Here is an 18,893-nt window from a genome sequence, read left to right as displayed (position 1 = left end):
CGCTCATCTCTAATTGAATTTTAAAATAAAAATGATAGTCAAGTTTACATGATAGGTTCCATTTAATTACTGAAGAAGAATGCTAAAATGTAATATGATGAACTATGAAAAAAGGTATGTTACGAACTTTTGCTGAAAATGACAAACTATAAAAATGAAAATGTTCAGAAGTTAGTAATCTTAACAAATATTTTAAAAATGATTTGGCTTATTTATTCACATTGAACTGAAAAATTACTATAGTATGAAACACAAGAATTGATGTATGTTCTAACACCGATCATTTCTTTTGCTGTTTAAGAGCGCCGTTTTTCATATAGTTTATCATTTTATTACCAACAATCTCAATTCTAATACTGCCATTCCTACCTAACAACTGCAGATTGATTATGTGAAAACACAAATAGTTTTTGCCTTGTTACAAAATAAAATAAGAAAAAGTCAGCCCTTTGTTTAGCTAATGTTTAATGCATAATAAATACATTCTGCACATGCTGATGCATTAAGTATGCCCAGTTAATGTTTCCCGTGGGTGCAGTAGCCTTTTCTAAATCTGTACAGTATCTATTATGTGACTCACAATATGCTTCTTCTTTATGTTACATTTTTATTAGTTTTTTATTACTGGAACACTAGTGAACTAGCATTATGCTATTGTAAGCACATTATTGATCTGCCTGTTGAAATGTAAAAAAAAAATAAGTCAGATAAAAGTGAAGGACTTTTGAGTCTACAATTTGTAAAGTGAACACTTTAAATTTTAAAATTCTAAGGGGTTATCTTCTGACAGTTTTATGTAAATAAAAGAGCTGTTCCAAGCATGAATGCGGCCTCTTTCTTGTGATCTTGAATATAATGGTGCAAGATATAGTGAAGAGAGTGGCCAGTCTGATGGTTAGGTATCTGAATAATGGTGAAAGCCTCTCCAGTAAAGGGAGAATCTTTAGGCACTGTAGAGTTGCACAGGCAAGCTGATTACCTACTCTCACAATGTCACAGTGTGATCAGGAATAGGGTAGCACCAGTTATACATAAATCTCTGACCTTGGTCAATACACTGTTTTAAATGTCATAATCAGGGGAATACAATGGTAGAGGCTAAGGGAGTGGGGCTTTTGTTTGCATCTCAGTGAATGCCTGTGACACCATCGGTAACCATAATATGTATAGGCAGACAGTCCCGAGTCCAAATTGCCTATTAGAGCATAATTTCCTAAAAATTGCCCGTATTTCTTTAGAACAAAGAGTAATTTACTGACATATAGACATATGGCAACAGGCACCAGCCATCCCCCTGTCAGCATTGCCCCATGCTGAATTTGGTATTTTGATTATGTGGCCAAGTATCTCATGTAGAGGAATTACTTAGCTTCACATAGCTCCAGATAAAAAACACCTCACATCTATCATGTACTATTTTATTCAACTTAAGTTCCCAGTTGGCCTAGACCAGTCTTTCCCAACATCAGTCCTCAAAGCCCTCTCCAATAGGTCATGATTTGAGGATATCCTATAGAGAGAACACTTGTGGCAATATCTGAGACACTGAGAATAATTACATCATCTGTGCAATACCACGGAAATCCTGTAACGTTACCTGGTTGGGGGGCATAAGGACTGTAGTTTGTAAAACATTGGCATAAACTATAACCTATGCAGATTGCCGTGGAAAGCCTATCACTACCCTGAATGATTGCTACACATGAGGGCTGCCCATGGCCATTGATTGCTACAAATCCACAACACAGATTAGCAGTCCTCCATTTACATCTGCCACCCTGCTCCTGCTTGGTGGATACTGAAGTAAAACTGTGGATGAGTAACTTACATTATTGTGGCCCTCTATTATTATTATCCACGTAGAGTTTATTTAGGCCAGTGATAAACCCTCAGCATTTTAGGATTCATATTACTACCAGAACATCCAGACCCTACTTAGAAAACACTGATATTTCTATTTTAGTTGGGATGTATATGGCATATACAACATATGCTAGAAATGCTTTATTTTTTTGTTGGCCTACATGTCTATATTTTCTATAATTATGGCAGAAGAGACCAAGTAAAAAGGTTATACACTGAGCCAATATAGTCCACTATTGAAAATGTGTTCTACATAAACAAATTTTAAAAAGCTACAATTCAAACAATTTTCAGGCATGTGCCAAATACAAGAACTTGTTAAAATTGGAACAAACTGGATATCAGCTTGATCTACTCAAATATAAACTAAGCTTTTGGAAAATTCCAGAGATTTTTATGGAAATTTGTATTGTAAATTGCAGAGAGAATGACTAACTAAAAATGACTAAAATTTACAAATATGATGACTGTACTCTAAAACAAACTTAAACGGCGCATTGTAGAACAAAGTATTCAAAATATTTGCAAAAATACATTTCATTTTGCATAAACCCCATTAAATCCCTATAGAAAAGGCAAACTTTCTATCAAAATTGTTGTTCTCTGTATTTATTCAAATTGTGTGATCCTGCAGTTTGACGAGCAGTATCAGAAGTTACATTTAACATTCTGGAGTGATTACAGAGAAAGTAATAGTAGTTTTAGCAATCATTCTAGAAAGATTAGGGTCCATAAATTGAGTAAATCACTGCATTCCACATGTGTTAGTGAATATTTACACATATAAATAGAATGTGGAGTTTTCCCAATATGCAATGGCTAGTACCTACCAAAAAGTGCTCACTAATGTGCACATGGAGTGAGGGCTAGCCTTTCTAGTGCAATTCAACTGAAGAGCTACTACAGTACAAACTGCTGAAAAGGCTTGTGAGATATGATTGATACATGTCAGAGCACACACAGTGCATTGCAGCTTGCTGTGTATGGGGATGTAAAGCTGCAGACTTGTCAGAGTGCCCATGGTGACTACTGTCCATTGTACACCAGCCTGCAATAGCAGTATATGAAGTACAGTGTTTCAGAGCACACTTGTTACTTGACAGTTCTAATATCTCTACTCTTTGGTAAAACTAGAGCAGCATGTATTTTATAAAGTTGAAGTTTTTGGAACACTATTTGATTAAAGTAGTCCATATACAGTCCAATCTATTTCATAATGTAACCTCTTTTGCAACACTCTTTATGCATTCAGTAAAGTCCATTTTGATAAATGTGGTACATAGTGAAAACAATGTCATGTCAGGCCTGCTGTGGTTTTCTGCCACTTTGCTAATGAAAACACCTACAAAAAGCACATACACCACTAAGCTATAGTCACAAAAATTGATTTTTACTGAAACACGAAAACATCATGTAAAAAAGACAAGGGATAACCATGCTAAAAATCTTACTACAAATGTATTATTTACTAAAATAAATAATATATAATAACATAGTATTATATGTTGATCCAATGTTGATCCAGAGGAAGGCATAAAAGCTCAATGAGGTAGAAGCCAATATTCCTCATTTAAGGGCGAAAAAAAATCTTTACTGACGCAAATCTGACAATCAGAATAATTCCTGGATCAAAAAACCTTCTGAAGTAATTAGTGACTATAACACGTGACATTGTAAAACTCAAGAAAGACGTTCAGACCCCTCTTAACCTTATCACATTCGACATCAATACATTCTCAGGCAGACAGTTCTACAGTCTCACTGCTCTAACAGTAAAGAATCCCCTTCTATGTTCGTGTAGAAACCTTCTTTCCTCTGGATGTAGAGGATGCCCCCTTGTTACAGTCACAGTTCAGGGTATAAACTAAATAACCCCAATTTTGATAGCCTCTGACTATTGTATTTATTTATTACTTAAGTTGTCTACTTTTGAACCCGCTTAAGCTCTGATATGCCTTTCTTGAGTACCAGTACCCAGAAATGTACACAATAGTCCATGTGTGGCCTGACCAGTAACTTGTAAGGCCTTAGTCAGACGGGCGTTTTTTCGCGCGATTTGCGCACGTGCATGCGATTCGCGCATATATAGAACCAATGGTTCGCTATGGTATCGGTCACATGTCCGCTTTTTATGCGGATATGCGATAAATTATAGGGCACGACGATTCGCAGATCGCGCCTATCTGCGTTCGGCGTTTTATGTGCGCACCAAAATCATTTACTGCAGCTAGCTGCGTTTTTTTCGCCGGCCAGTCTAAGTTTCATGCGCATTTTGATGCGCACGGCGATTTTTCTCCGGTCAGACGGGCGTTTTGCTGCGACGATTAACGTGGCTAGGTGCAGATTTTTCCCGCGATTTTTCGCCTCCGGTCACGCGATTTGCGTATGCGCATGCGACATGCGATGCGCAAATCGCGCAAAAAAACGCCCGTCTGACTAAGGCCTAAAGAGGGAAAACAATGTTTTTATCATGTACCCTTATACCTCTTTCAATGCACCCCATCATCCTATTTGCCTGTTTGCTGCCTGACACTGGTTGCTCCAGTTCAGTTTGCAGTTAATAAAAATCCCCAAGTCTTTTCTGTGTTAGTTTTTCCCAGTAGTTTCCCATTTAGTGTGTAATGGTGACATGTATTTCCCCCTCCAATGTGCATAAGCTTACATTTATTATTTGCCACATAAGTTTAAACCTCATTTGCCACTTTTCTGCCCATGAAGATTCATTTGTATCCTCTCTTGTGTAAATTACTTCACGTACTTTTGCATCATCTGCAAATATTGATATTTTACTGCACAATCCTTCTACCAGGTCATTAATAAATATATTAAAAAGAATAGGGCCTAAAACTGACCCCTGTGGTACCCCACTAGTAATGGTGACCCAATCACAGTATGTACCATTTACAACCACCCACTGCTTTTTTATCACTGAGCCAGTTACTCACCCACCTACTCACATTCTCACCCAGACCAAGCATTCTCATTTTATATACCAACTATTTATGCAGCACAGTATTAGACACTTTGAAAAAGTCCAGATACACAAGATCCAAGGACTCTCCCCAGTCAAGTCTAGAATTACCTGTACCTCCTCATAAAAGCTGATCAGATTGGTTTAACAGGAGCGACCCCTCATGAGCCCATGCTTATATGCAATTATACAGTTTGAGGTACTCCAGGATAGCACCTCTTAGAAACTCTTCATACATTTTGCACACAATAAAAGTAGGACTTTATCACTGCATCTCATCTCATATTTCATTTTTCTCTGTGAATATACTGGAGAAAAAACTATTTAATAGATTTGCTTTCTTCACATCACCATCTACTATTTTTTCTACATTATTTATTAAAAGATCAACACTTTCAGGATTAATCTTTTTACTATTTATATAATTAAAGAACAGTTTAGAGTTAGTTTTACACTCTTTGGCAATGAGTCTCTAGCTTCACCTTTATTGCTTTTATCTGCTTTTTACATAATTTAATTTTTTCCCTATAGGGTTTTAGGCTTTTAGTAGTTTAAATGCTTTCTTTTTGTTGTTTATTGACGATTTACATCTCTATTGAGCCACATTTCTTCTATTCCTAACACTTTTATTCCTGTAAGGTATGAATCATTCACAGTAAATATTTGAAATGTTTTTAAACATTTGCCATTTATTGTGTGTACTCTTTCTTTTTGAGGACATTGTCCCAGTCAAAATGGTTAAGGGCATCTCTGAGCTGATCGAACTTTTCCTTCCTAAAGTTTAGTATTTTTGAAGCATCCCTAAAAATTTCCCTTTTGAAAGACAAAGTGGAGATTTATGATATTACGGTCACTTTTTTTTCCAGGTGCCCCTCAACTTGCAACCCTGTTATTCTGTCAGGTCTGTTGGTTAATATTAAGTTCAAACTGGCCCTCTCTCTCTAGGTAGGTGCTCCACAATCTGTGTAAGGTAATTATCTTTGGTTATTGACAGAAACTTGTTACCTTTATGAGATCTGCAAGTTTCAACTTCCCAGTTTATATCCAGATAGTTAAAGCCTCCCCCCCCCCCCCCAATAATTATCTCATTGCGATTTGCTGCTTCATTTATTTGCTACAGTAGGAGTTTTTCAGTGGCTTCTGTTATATTTGGTGGCCTCTAGAAAACCCCTATGAAGACAACATTATGGTTTTTACCTCTAAGTATCTCTACCCATAAAGACTCCACATATTCACCTCTCTCAACTATATCTTCCCATAGTGTTGGCTATAAACTTTTAAGATTCCTTCTGAACAGACTCTAACCCTGTAAGTTCACTGCCCAGTCACAGCTTTCATCCAACCAGGTCTCAATATTCCCGCTATGTTGTAGTTTTCCTCAGATATTAATTCTTCCAGTTCATCATCCTAATTGGTCAGACTTCTAGAATTAGTCGCCATACAGTTTAAAAGGTTTTGGTTATTTTTTTATTTTAAGTGTATCCCTATTAACTGTTCTGCCAATTCTAACTATACAATCTTCTCCCATTGTTTAACCCTCATTTTCATTACTTAGTGCCAGATATCTATCTACACTGCCTTCCCCTCTATTTCTGTGACTGCCCTCCCCCAAGTCCCTAGTTTAAACACTCCTCCAACCTCCTAGCTATCTTCTTCCCCAGAACAGCTGCATTCTTCCCATTGAGATGCAATCCGTCCATATGGTGGAACCTGTAGCCACCTCAAAGCTGGTCCAGTTCTTACTTTAGAATACAGTACACTTAGGAGTGTGGTCTGGATGGAGTTGATGGCGGACATGTGTTAAGCTAGCTCCACTGCACAGCCTAAGCAACCCACAGCTACTGGAGAGGACTGCAAAAAGAATTGGAGATGGAGAGGGGAGAACTGCATGCGGAGATGACAAGGTGGCTTGCGAGAGCGTGTCCTAAGTACCTGATGGACTTCTTTCCGTCATGCAGCAGTGAGGTGGAGTTGTCAATGGAGGCCATGGCAGGCAGCGCTGAAAATGGTTAGGAGACATGGGCAGCAGGATCGGGGGGGGGGGGGGGACCCTGTACCCGGGAGAAGTGGTAAGTGGGCATCCCCTTGCCCCTCTCTTCCTTAACCAAACCAGCACACACAGCACTCACAGTCACAGTCACCTACACAAGGGCAGACTTTCATGGTGCCACAAGAGCAGGGGGGAAAGAAGAAGGCCCAGCTCAGCACAGAGCAGAGAGATGAGCGACCAAGCAGCTCATCGCCATTTTCTTCCTCACAGTCAGCACTGAGCATGGAGGATATAAATACAATCTCCCCAAGAGAGAGACCAGGAAAAAGGAGGCCCAGGAGAGAAGGATCCCCTAAAAATACATTAGAAAACCCTTAAATCCCTTAAAAACACATAGCTGGATAGGAGAGGGAGAGAATGCAGATCCCATCCTAAACATAGAGTGCTCCAGCCAAGCTGCCTCTGAATACTTCATTAGAAATAGGGTGATGGCACTAAGGGGATCATTTAAAAGACATCTTTCCAAGCTCAATACCAAGATCATCTATGCTATAACAGATCCATGGGGATAGAGTCAATCACCTAGAGAACAAGACTAGCGAGATTACAAGCTCACACAATGAGCTGATAGGTGCCCACCATAAACTAACGGGGGACTTTGAAGCCCTAAAGTATAAAATGGCAGATCTGGAAGATCACAATAGGTGAAATAATATCAAATTCAGAGGCATAGCAGAGTCAGTGAGACAAGAAGACCTAAACAAATATGTACAAAGCTTCATAATATCCCTCTTGCCGCACTCTAAGTCAGAGGCGCATATTCTGGACAGAATTCATAGACTCCCTAAGCCTAAAAATGTCCCAGAAAGTGCACCCAGAGATGTAATAGCCAGAGTGGACTTTTATCACATTAAAGATGACTTGATAAAAACCCAAAGGAATCTTAAAGAGATGCCACCCCCCTACGAAAATATCAAACTGTTCTCAGACTTTTCCCAAATTACTATGTCTGCACGCAGGAAATTCTCTGCAATAACGGCAGTCATGAGAGAGAATAAAATATTACATAGGTGGGGCTTCCCAAGTAAACTCTACGTAAATATGGAGGGCAAAATTAACGTCATTACTTCCTTTGATGAAGGCATTTCCTTGCTTGAAAAATGGAACCAAGCCTACTGAAAATGCTCCTTCTTACGTAACCAGAAACTGGTCACAAAAATAGGCACCAAGAGCAAGTAGGAAGACTCCACCCCACTGTTGGAGGCCCTCTATCTTTCTGCTTTGCAATTGAATGCCCACATACTCATGTGCAGTCCTCGAGCCAAGTTAAAGAGTTCCACCCATTGCAGGATGAAATGTTTATAACCCAGACCATGACCTTTCTTCATTGGATCATTACTCATCCCATGATTCAAAAAGGTCCTTTTTCTTTACATCTAACCCCATTTGTTTCACAAAAATTGTTAACTGACATTTTTTCCTATGGGAAGTTATTCCCTTTTATCCCTTCTGTTACAAAACAGGATCTATTTTCAAAAAAATGTTTGCGCATACTGAGCTACTCAATGCAGGAAACCAGGAACGTTTGAGAGGCAAAATCATGACCTATAAGTCGGTAACACAAGCGGTATTATTGAATTCCAGATGGAGCTAAATCTGGAATCCCTAAATGCAAGGGGACTTAATTCAACATTTAAGAGGTCGGCATTGTGGAGGGAGGCTCTCTCCTCCAAAGCGGACATTTTTTACATCCAAGAGACTCACTTTGTATAAAACAAAGCTCCCTCTTTATCTCACTCTAAGTATTCTAAGATCTTCTCGGCCAATGCTACCAAGAAGAAAGCAGGTGTACTGATCACTATAAAGGACTCGGTGGATTTCCAACTAGTGGAGGAAGTGGTGGATAAAGATGGCAGATACTTGATTTTGATTTGACATGTTTCTGGTGGACTTCCCAGTTCTAGGGAGAGTATGAGAAGCAAAGATCCAAGTGACATTATGGTCTGACCATGCCCTGATCACTCTCAAACTAAAGATGGGTCCCCAGATAGCATCATACAGAAACTGGAGAAACAACACCTTCCTAATGACATTGCCTAAATTTCAAAAAACAATCCATGAAACCATAGAAGAATACTTTTGCTTTAATGATTCCCTAGAGACTTGTCGATTCACCTTGTGGAATGCCCAAAAACCAGTGGTTAGAGGAGTAATGATGCAGCAGGCCTACATATACAAAAGAGAAATAAATAAACTACTAAAAAACACCATGTCGCATTTAGTGGGCTTCGAAAGAGCACTCCAAAACTCACCTAACACACTCTTAGAGACTAGACTTAAAGTACGCAACATACTTATTGGGAACATGAGAAAAATGTAAAACTTCCTATTACATTAGCAAAGACAAATTTACCCGCTTAATGGCTAATAGAGTTAAACAAAAGAGAGCCAAAGCAAAATCCCCTTCATATTAGACCCAACCACAGGTAGCAAAACATCAAACCCATTGGAGAAGGCTGAAATATTTAGAAAATTCTATGAAGCCCTATGAAATATCAAAAAGAAGCCTTCTCTTCTGCTACCCACTTAAAATGCAACAGAAAGATTTCTTTCCTCCGTTCAACTCCCAAAATGAAAGAAGCAGCAGTTGGAAAAACTTAACTCACCTATATCCTCTCAAGAAATTTTGCAAGTTATTAATAAATCAAAGAAAGACAAAGCTCCTGGTCCAGACAGGTTCACTAATGAATATTTCAAAATCATTAAAACCCAATTAGCAACTTATATGGAGAATTTATTCAATAAAGCAATGGAAAGGGGTCACCTCACAGAGGAAATGCTCCAGGCAAACATAGTAACAATACCCAAACCCGGTAAAGACACATCCTCCTCAGCAAACTTTATACCAGTATCGTTATTAAATAGCGACACAAAATTCTTTACAAAGATATAAGCGCTACATCTCCTGGAGATAATCCAGACCTTATCCATAGCGACCAGATGGGATTTGTCAGGGGGAGACAATCATCGGATGCAACTAGAAGATTGTTCAATGTGATGGAGGAGATGGAGACCTCTTGAACGCTTTGTCTGCTCCTCACTTTGGATGTGGAGAAGGCGATTGACAGGATCCACTGGGGATACGCCTTTTCAGTCCTAAAGAACTTGGGATTTGAAAGTCCAATCCTAGGAGCAATCCAAGCTCTATATGGAGCTCCGTCTGCTAGAATATTAATAAATGGAGTTATCCCTAATTCATTTAAAATAACAAATGGGACTAGGCAGGGATGCCCGCTATCTTCACCCTGTTCATTTTAACTATGAAACTCCTAGCAGAAACAATCTGTATGGAGAGCAAAATCAAAGTGGTCATTCAGACAACACAAAATTGGATTGTTTGCAGACGACAAAATGCTAATGTTGACTTCTCCCCTAGAATCTCTCAGGGTGGCATCTGATCTCCTGCCTGCCTTTGGCAGGATTTCTTACTATAAAATCAACCCAACAAAATCAAAGATTTGGACCATGAATGTCCCCAATAAACTCCAATCCCAAATCAAAAAAGAGTTCCCCTTTGGATTGGACGCAGCAGAAACCCAATACTTATAACAATTACTACCCCAATAAGCAACATAATATCAATGTTACCTCACTGATAGACGGGATTCATGAAAGTCTCACCAACTACAACAAAGTGGAATTCTCTTTATAGAATCATCCTCTATAAAATGTTGGTTCTTCCAAAACTTCTTTATAGATTTTGTACGATAGCGTAAAAATGTACAAAAAGAAATGATGTCGTTCATCTAGGAGAACAAAAGATCAAGAGTGGCTGCATCCATAATGTATAGCCCTAAAAGATATGGGGGAATGGGAGTCCCCAATCTAGCAGCTTACTATAAGTCGAATATCATCATCTAGTTGAGAGCGTGCTGTGTCCCACAGGAAGGGATTAGTTGGCAAAACATTGAACAACGGGCTCTAGGAAAAAAAATATCTCCGTAACCTGTTATTAGCAACATCTGTACACCCCAACATAGCAATTCCGAAGGGCCACATGATTGGAACCGCAATGAATATTTTGAAGCAATTAATACAGTTATCAAAAAAACACTTCCCTAGAAAGATAGTTTCCCTCCCAGTAGAGATTTTGGAATTCTGGTCAGATAACCTGTACATACATAACTAAAGGCATTAATTTGGTATCAGCCTTGGCGGATGATCAAGCAATGAAGTCCTCTATATGCCTACAGGAGGAGTTTGATCTCCCAGATGGGAACTTCTTCTTGTACTCACAGGTCAAGAGGATATGGGTGGACGTCCCACTTTGGAGGCATTCTTTGCCTCTATATTTAGATAGATTCTTATTTGAACCCGCTCCATACAAATCAAAGCTAAAAGACATATGTGATTTTTTTTGTGGAGGTGGAGACGACGTCCATAATGTGCACAAAAGGGCCCACATCCTGAACTGAGGGAGGGAAATAGAACAATTATTTACCACTTCACAATGGGAGAGTGCACATGTGTGGGCGAACTAGGCCTCTACCAGTGCTACTCTGATGGAAGTCCACAGCAAAGTCGTTACAAGATGGTATAGATCCCCTATTAGAATGTCAGATTTTTTTCCAGATTCCTCAGACAGATGCAGGAGAGGTTGTGGTAGGTGGTGTTTTTTACGCCATATCTTCTGGAGTTGCCCAAAAATTCAGACAACTTGGCAGGAGTTTTTCATTTTTATTAGTAGGACATTGGGGACAAAAAATCACTCAACACCAGAACTAGTAGTCCTCTTGTTGGGAATAGATAGTATGTTACCATGCAGCGCGGCGCCGCTCCGGCTTCAGCTCTGGCATCCTGGAGCTGTGACGTCAGGGCTCTCCCGGTGACGTGGGGCGGCCGGTGTGCCGCGGCGTGGGCGGGTCCGCCCATAGGGCGTCGCCCGCACCCCTTCCTCTCTCTTGTATTGTGAGTGGGGGAGTTGGCTCCCCCCACTCTCCGCCCATGGTCGGAGTTTTGCAGTTATAAGGATGGCAGTGACTGGAGCTCACTGCCAGTTATTGGTTCTGTCAGCTCCTAGTTAGTTCTGTCTGCAGTTCCCTCCAGTCAGTCTGCTAGTCTGCTCGTTAGCTTCCTTTCCCTAGCTCTGTCTAGTGCTCAGCATTTTCCTGTTTGGTTATTTCATCTGCCTTCCTTGTCGGCACTCTGTCCCCCGGTAGTTAGTTCCATCTAGGTGGTCACCGGGTCCCTAGCCGGAGTGGGGACCGCCGCCCAGTTGTCCACCTGGGGTTGGCCAGGTCGAGGCAAGTGGGCAGGGACAGTGGGGTGCGGTAAGTTCAGGGCACCCCATCTGGCGCTCGGGGGTCAGAGTGCCGTAACATAATAACTGGCCCTTAAACTGTTTTTCCATGGAGGCGATCAGCTCCCTCGCGAACCAGCTGCAAGCCCTGGTGCCGGTTATCCAGGATTTATCTGCTCGCATGGCGGCCCAGGAGCAGCGGGGGTTGTCGCAGGGGCCGGACACCTCAACCAGTCCCGAACCCAAGTGCCCTCTTCCCGAGGTGTTCTCTGGGGAGAGGAACAAGTTTTTTGTTTTCCAACAGGCGTGTCAGTTATTTTTTCGGATGCGTCCCCGTTCTTCGGCGTCGGAGGCTCAGAGGGTCGGGCTGATAATGTCCCTGCTGCGGGGCTCTGCTCAGACCTGGGCTTTTTCCATCCCCGAGGGTTCCCCCTGCCTGCAGTCCGTGGACGCATTTTTTCAGGAACTCGGGGGTATCTTCGACGAACCGGACCGAGCAGGGTTGGCGGTTTCCCGGCTGTTGGTGTTGCATCAGGGGTCGTTTTGTGTGGAGGATTATTGCTCCAATTTCAGACGCTATGCGGGTGATACTGCATGGAATGATAGCTCTCTGAAAGACGTTTTTCTGCAGGGCCTCTTGGACGCGGTAAAAGACCTGTTGATTTCCCATCCCGTTCCTGGGTCCTTAAAGGAGGCTATGGAGCTAGCGGTGAAGGCAGATAGGAGGCTCAGGGCTAGGAAGCAAGATAGACAGGCCTGTAGAGTCAGGGAGGTCATTTGTCCTGTTCCCTCTTCTTCCGTACCAGTCTTGGTTCCCGAGCCAATGGACGTGGACCCACTGGACCCCAAAGAGTGACGCCGGATTCGATTGCTGCATCATCTCTGCCTCTACTGCGGGGAAGCTGGACATCCGGTGATAACCTGCCCCCTGAGGCTTCAGCGCTCGCAGCCTGGACCGGCGGAAAACTCCCAGTCCTAGGCGATTGTAGGGAGGATCGCCTAGGACTTCAGGTACTTCATAAGCTTCTGGTACCTTGTCAGGTTCGATTCCAGAATTTTTCTCGAGCTGGGAAGGCGTTTATTGATTCCGGAGCAGCCGATAACCTGATAAGCATGTGTTTCGTTAGACTCCTGATGGCAGAATTGGTGGCGCTGAAGACGCCAATTCATTTTACTAGTATTGATGCCACCCCTCTCTCTGCGGGCCGGGTGCGATGGAGGACCCCAGTGTTGCAGTTCACGGTGGGGATTCTCCACTCGGAAGAACTATCATTCCTGGTGATGGAGAAGATGTCGGTAGACATGGTACTAGGGATGCTGTGGTTGGCTTTGCACAACCCCCAATTTGATTGGACCACCCGGGAACTGACTCATTGGGGACCATCCTGCCATAGCCATCTTGCTCCCCTTCCTCTCTGCTCAGTGGATACCGCACTCATTCCGGAATACCTGTCTGACTTCCGGGATGTGTTTTCTAAAAAGCTGTCCGAGACCCTGCCTCCCCACAGAGAGTGGGATTGTGGGATAGATCTTATTCCAAATAAGCCCATCCCTAAGGGAGCCATTTTTAACTTATCCAGGGGGGAGCACAAAGCTCTCAAGGTCTATATTACGGAGTCCCTGGCCAAACATCACATTAGGCCATCCCGTTCCCCTGCTGGGGCGGGTCTCTTCTTTGTCGAGAAGAAGGATGGGACATTGAGGCCTTGTGTAGATTATCGGGCCTTGAACCAGATCACCGTTAAGAACCAGTGCTCTCTGCCTCTAATTCCTGACCTCCTGAATCAGGTGGTGGGAGCCCACTGGTTTTCTAAACTGGATTTAAGAGGGGCTTATAATCTGATCCGTATCCGTGAGGGGGATGAATGGAAGACAGCCTTCAATACCCTGTTGGGACACTTTGAATGTCTGGTGATGCCATTTGGCCTGTGTAATGCCCCTGCTGTCTTCCAAGGATTTATGAATGCGGTTTTTCACGACGTCCTGGGGGTGTTTTTAGTCATCTACCTCGACGACATCCTGGTATATTCTCCTGACTGGGACTCTCATGTGCAGCACCTTAGGTTGGTACTAACCCGGTTACGTGAGTACCAGTTGTTTGTCAAATTGGAAAAATGTCTGTTTGGCACTCAGCGAGTGTCCTTTCTGGGGTATGTAATTTCTCCAACTTCCATGCAAATGGAGTCGGATAAGGTGGCAGCCATCTCCCAGTGGGCCCGACCAGGTAATCTGAAAGCACTTCAACGGTTCTTAGGTTTTGCGAATTTCTATCGCAAATTCATCAGAAACTATTCAGTTATCGCTCAACCGTTGACCGATCTTACCAAGAAGGGGGCGGACTTGGTAAGATGGTCACCTGAGGCCCTGGGGGCGTTCGATCATCTCAAAAGGGCGTTCTCGGCCGCCCCGGTGCTCGTCTAGCCTGACCCACAACGCCCCTTTTTTGTGGAGGTTGATGCATCCGAGGTGGGGGCTGGCTCTGTGTTGTCTCAGGTGGTTAGCGGGAGGGCAGGCTACAGTCCATGTGCATTCTTTTCACGAAAGTTCAGTGTGGCAGAGCATAATTACGATGTGGGCAATCGATAGTTATTGGCAATCAAGTGGTCCTTAGAAAAGTGGCGCCACCATCTTGAGGGTGCTCGGCATCCCGTCACAGTGTACACCGATCATAAGAACCTGGTATACCTCGCCAACGCTAAGCGACTCACTGCATGTCAGGCCAGGTGGGCACTGTTTTTCTCTAGATTTAACCTCGTAGTGACGTATCTCCTGGGGGCTAAGAATGTAAAGGCCGATGCTCTCTCGCGGAGTTTTGGGTTGCCCGACTGTGAGTCGCTTCCTCCCGAAAATATCCTTGAACCTGGGGTTGTGGTTGCGGCTGTGGACTCTGGCCTCATTCCCCGCCTTCGGAGTGCCCAGCAGGACGCTCCCCCAGGCCTTCCAGAGGACAGATGGTTCATGCCCGAATCGTTATGTCTCACAGTTATTGAAGAGTCCCACTCGTCAGTTTTCGCGGGTCATCCGGGAGTGCAAGGGACTCTGGACCTCTGCTCCAGGCTCTACTGGTGGCCTGGCATGTCTCGTCAGATACGTGACTTTGTAAGGGGGTGCTACGTTTGCGCTCGCGGCAAGAGTCGCTGGCGGCGTCTGGAGAGTCCCCTGAGACCGTTGCCCGTGCCGTCGCGCCCCTGGTCGCACCTTTCAGTGGATTTTGTTACCGACTTTCCAGAATCACAAGGGTTCACCACCGTTCTGGTGGTGGTGGACCGTTTCTCGAAGATGGCCCATTTTGTGGCATTAGAGAAACTTCCTTCGGCGATTAAATTTGCCCAGGTGTTCGTTAAAGAAATTGTCCGCCTCCATGGAGTTCCAGAGAACATTGTTTCCGATCGCGGGGTTCAGTTCGTGGCGCAGTTTTGGCGGGCCTTCTGCAGAAACCTTGGGACTTCGCTTTCGTTCTTGTCAGCATTCCACCCGCAGACTAATGGTCAAACTGAGCGGAAAAACCAGGATATGGTGCAATATTTGAGGCTGTTTGCAAGCGAGAAGGCTCATCGGTGGGTTGAGTTTCTGCCGTTGGCTGAGTTTGCGCTGAACAACCATACTAGTTCTTCCACTGGGGTTTCGCCGTTTTTTTTGCGTTTATGGCCAGCATCCTCGTTTCCTTACTTCTCTTCCTACCCCGTCTGCCTGTCCTGCAGCTGATGTCGCCACTAATGTGCTGCAGGGGGTATGGAAGGAAGTACAGAAGAATCTGGAGGTAGTGGGGTCTTGCATGCAGTTGCGCAGTGGGAGAAGCCTCTCAGTTTCTGAACCTTACAGGGTGGGTCAGAAGGTGTATCTATCTTCCAGGAACCTAAGATTGAAGGTCCCGTCCTTAAAGCTTGCGCCGCGCTTTGTAGGCCCTTTTACCATCACGCGGGTAATTAACCCGCTCGCTTACGAACTTGAGCTGCCAGCCACGTGGAAAGTCATAGGGTTTTCCACAAGTCCTTGTTGAAACCCTTTGTCCCTTCGGTGAGGCCCACCTCCGGTTCCCCGCCTCCCACCCTGGTTCGGGGCGAGGTCAAGTACGAGGTTCAGGAGATTCTGGATTCTCGCTTGCGACTTGGGAAATTGCAATATATGGTGGCGTGGAAGGGTTTTGGTCCTGAAGACCATTCTTGGGTGGCTACACGGGAGGTCCACGCTCCCGTGTTGGTACGGTGCTTTCACCGTCGTTTCCCGGATAAGCCTGGTCGGGTTTCCGGGGGCCCGGAGGTCCCCCGTCAGAGGGGGGGTAATGTTACCATGTAGTGCGGCGCGGGGTCCCGCGGTCAGCACGCGCCGCTCCGGCTTCAGCTCCAGCGTCCCGGAGATGTGACGTCAGGGCTCTCCCGGCGACGTGGGCGGGTCCGCCCGTAGGGCGCCGCCCGCACCCCTTCCTCTCTCTTGGATTGTGAGTGGGGGAGTTGGCTCCCCCCACTCTCCGCCCATGGGCGGAGTTTTGCAGTTATAAGGCTGGCAGTGACCGTATAAGTAAAGAGATCCCGCAGCACCGCTCTCAATACCCAAACATGGGGAAGAACTCTCTGCACAGCCGATCAATAAAGGTGGACCAACCTTTGTATATTGTAGACTTGAAATATGAGGAAGATCCGCAGCAGACGAGGAGATGATGTAAAAGAATGATCTTTTATTCCAATTCCATAAAAATAGATGGTACAGGCAGCAACGTTTCGACCATTGCTGGTCTTTATCAAGCACCCCGCTTGTCTTCTGCATCCTCCGCTGGCAGCGCAAGGTGATCACTCATCTTGAGCGATCATCTTGCACTGTAAATAACACGATTATCACTCAAAAGTTGCTTGAGCGACATCTTTTGAGCGATAATGGTTGTGTCTAAATGGGCATAATGTTTTTGCGATAACATGTCAACTGTGTTGATTCTCAATAAAAACTATTGAATATTTGAATACAGTACACTTGGAATATAGCCATACACACTCACTCAGCTCTCATGCGCACTTATGTTTGCTTTATATAGCATTATCTGTAATATTTTTGCTCATTCTGTTTGGATGATAATTTAGTTTCCTCTTAGTTTAGAAAAAATGGTACATGCTTTTCATAAATTAAAAGACATAACTATGACACACAAGACTAAATGCTGTCTGCAATCGTTACCTCAGTTACCTTATGGCACTTGAAGCAGGTGGTGGTGTTGTATATTGCACAGCAGTGACAGGTGTAGGCAGCACATATAAAAGCTGAACTTTACTAATTGATTGTAGTTAATCTTGCCCCTCCATAGGAGGGTGATGATTACTTGAGCGTTACACTGAATAACTAACAGTATGTGATGCATAGTATTTATTGCTTGGCAGCAGCAAGCCACCTTCACAGCACATGCTGGCCATTGACTGACACTGTCTCATCTGAATACCCCTAACCCGTCCCAATCTGCTCCTTAGGGGCTGCATCCTTAAACTAAGAGAGTTTGACATAGTTGATGTCAAAATTTACACAAAGGTTATTTCTGTTATTACACTTCTTCTAAAACTATACCACTCAGGTGACCTCATGTGCCATGATATCCCACATATTACCCCTTGAACTGCTGTAGGCATGCAAACCCTTCAAACACAGTCTTTACTGGTATGTAAAGCAATTCATGGGGGCCCAATTTCCTGGGGAGATTCAACTCAACCACACTTGAACCTCTGTACCATTTAGTCCTCCATATATTTTGTTCTTTGTATCACAGCTTGTTATACCACACTGCCCTTTAAACGAAACCCTCGTTTGAGGGACTAGTCATTCCAAAGGCAGTAAGCTGTAATCTCATGGTTCGTGGATCTTTTCCTGCCTACTCATATTTTTCATTGTTTTAATGAAAAATGTATTTACCAAAAAACTGTAGCAATAGTGTTTTTTTCCAGGAGATTTTCCTCTCTAAGCATAAAACCATTAATAATCTGTAAACAGGCCCTGTGACTAGGTTCACCTTTATTTCTTTCTGAATGATTTTCACCAATTACCTGCAGTTTATTTTTTTGTCATTCTTGTATATTTTTACATAAGAGCAAAGCAAATATGTGTCAAAAAACTACAATAGAAATGACACCTATGAACCCAGCTTTCACCTTATATTACATTTTGTTTCAAAACTAGAAATACGCCATATTAATATGCACTAATAGGACATTATACTTGCAATACTTCGCATTGTTGTTTTAGAATCTAAAACAATAATGTGTCATTAAATTCTGCATGTTTCTTCTAATCATTCACATGATGTTTAATCATGATATTTATTCATAATTTGGTAGAGAATGTATTGGAGTAACTATTTCTTTCAATTATGTCTCAGCTGGAATACTGCAACATCATTGATGTCATACTGACACACAAAAGTATAGAACAGAAACAATTCTAGTACCCTTTTGGTAATTGAAAAAGTTTAAAAAATATTTTTGGATGCAAAACAATGGCAAATCTTTCATATAATAGAACACAAATTATATACATACCTGTAATGTTGAAGAAGACTTTTCTATAGAACCCCAGCTGAGAACCCAGACTTGGTCATGTGACTTGTCATAATGTAGTTTTACAGGAACAGGATCTGTACTTACTGCCTAGAAATATTTAATAAGAATTATTATAAGCAGATACATAATCAACAGCTACTAAAGAATAAACACAATTTACAGCAAGATATTTAACGTGGTCTCAAAATATGAGCTAATTAACGACAGAAGCAGAATTCTATTTTTTTTTTGTGACAT

General features: G+C 42.9%; 1 protein-coding gene across 1 annotated transcript in view; it reads right to left on the bottom strand.

Moving 5' to 3' along the window:
* Positions 1-18,893, bottom strand: part of FSTL5 (follistatin like 5) — a 597,054-nt gene that overhangs the window by 8,193 nt on the left and 569,968 nt on the right. The window contains exon 14 of the mRNA XM_066574679.1: positions 18,636-18,743. Coding sequence (XP_066430776.1) covers positions 18,636-18,743 — 108 coding nt within the window. The remainder of the gene's footprint in view (positions 1-18,635; positions 18,744-18,893) is intronic.

This window comes from Eleutherodactylus coqui, chromosome 7 (genome assembly GCF_035609145.1).
Source record: "Eleutherodactylus coqui strain aEleCoq1 chromosome 7, aEleCoq1.hap1, whole genome shotgun sequence".
NCBI classification, from domain to species: domain Eukaryota; kingdom Metazoa; phylum Chordata; class Amphibia; order Anura; family Eleutherodactylidae; genus Eleutherodactylus; species Eleutherodactylus coqui.
Note: the sequence above shows the minus strand (reverse complement) of the source record. Positions and strands in the feature narration are given on the sequence as shown.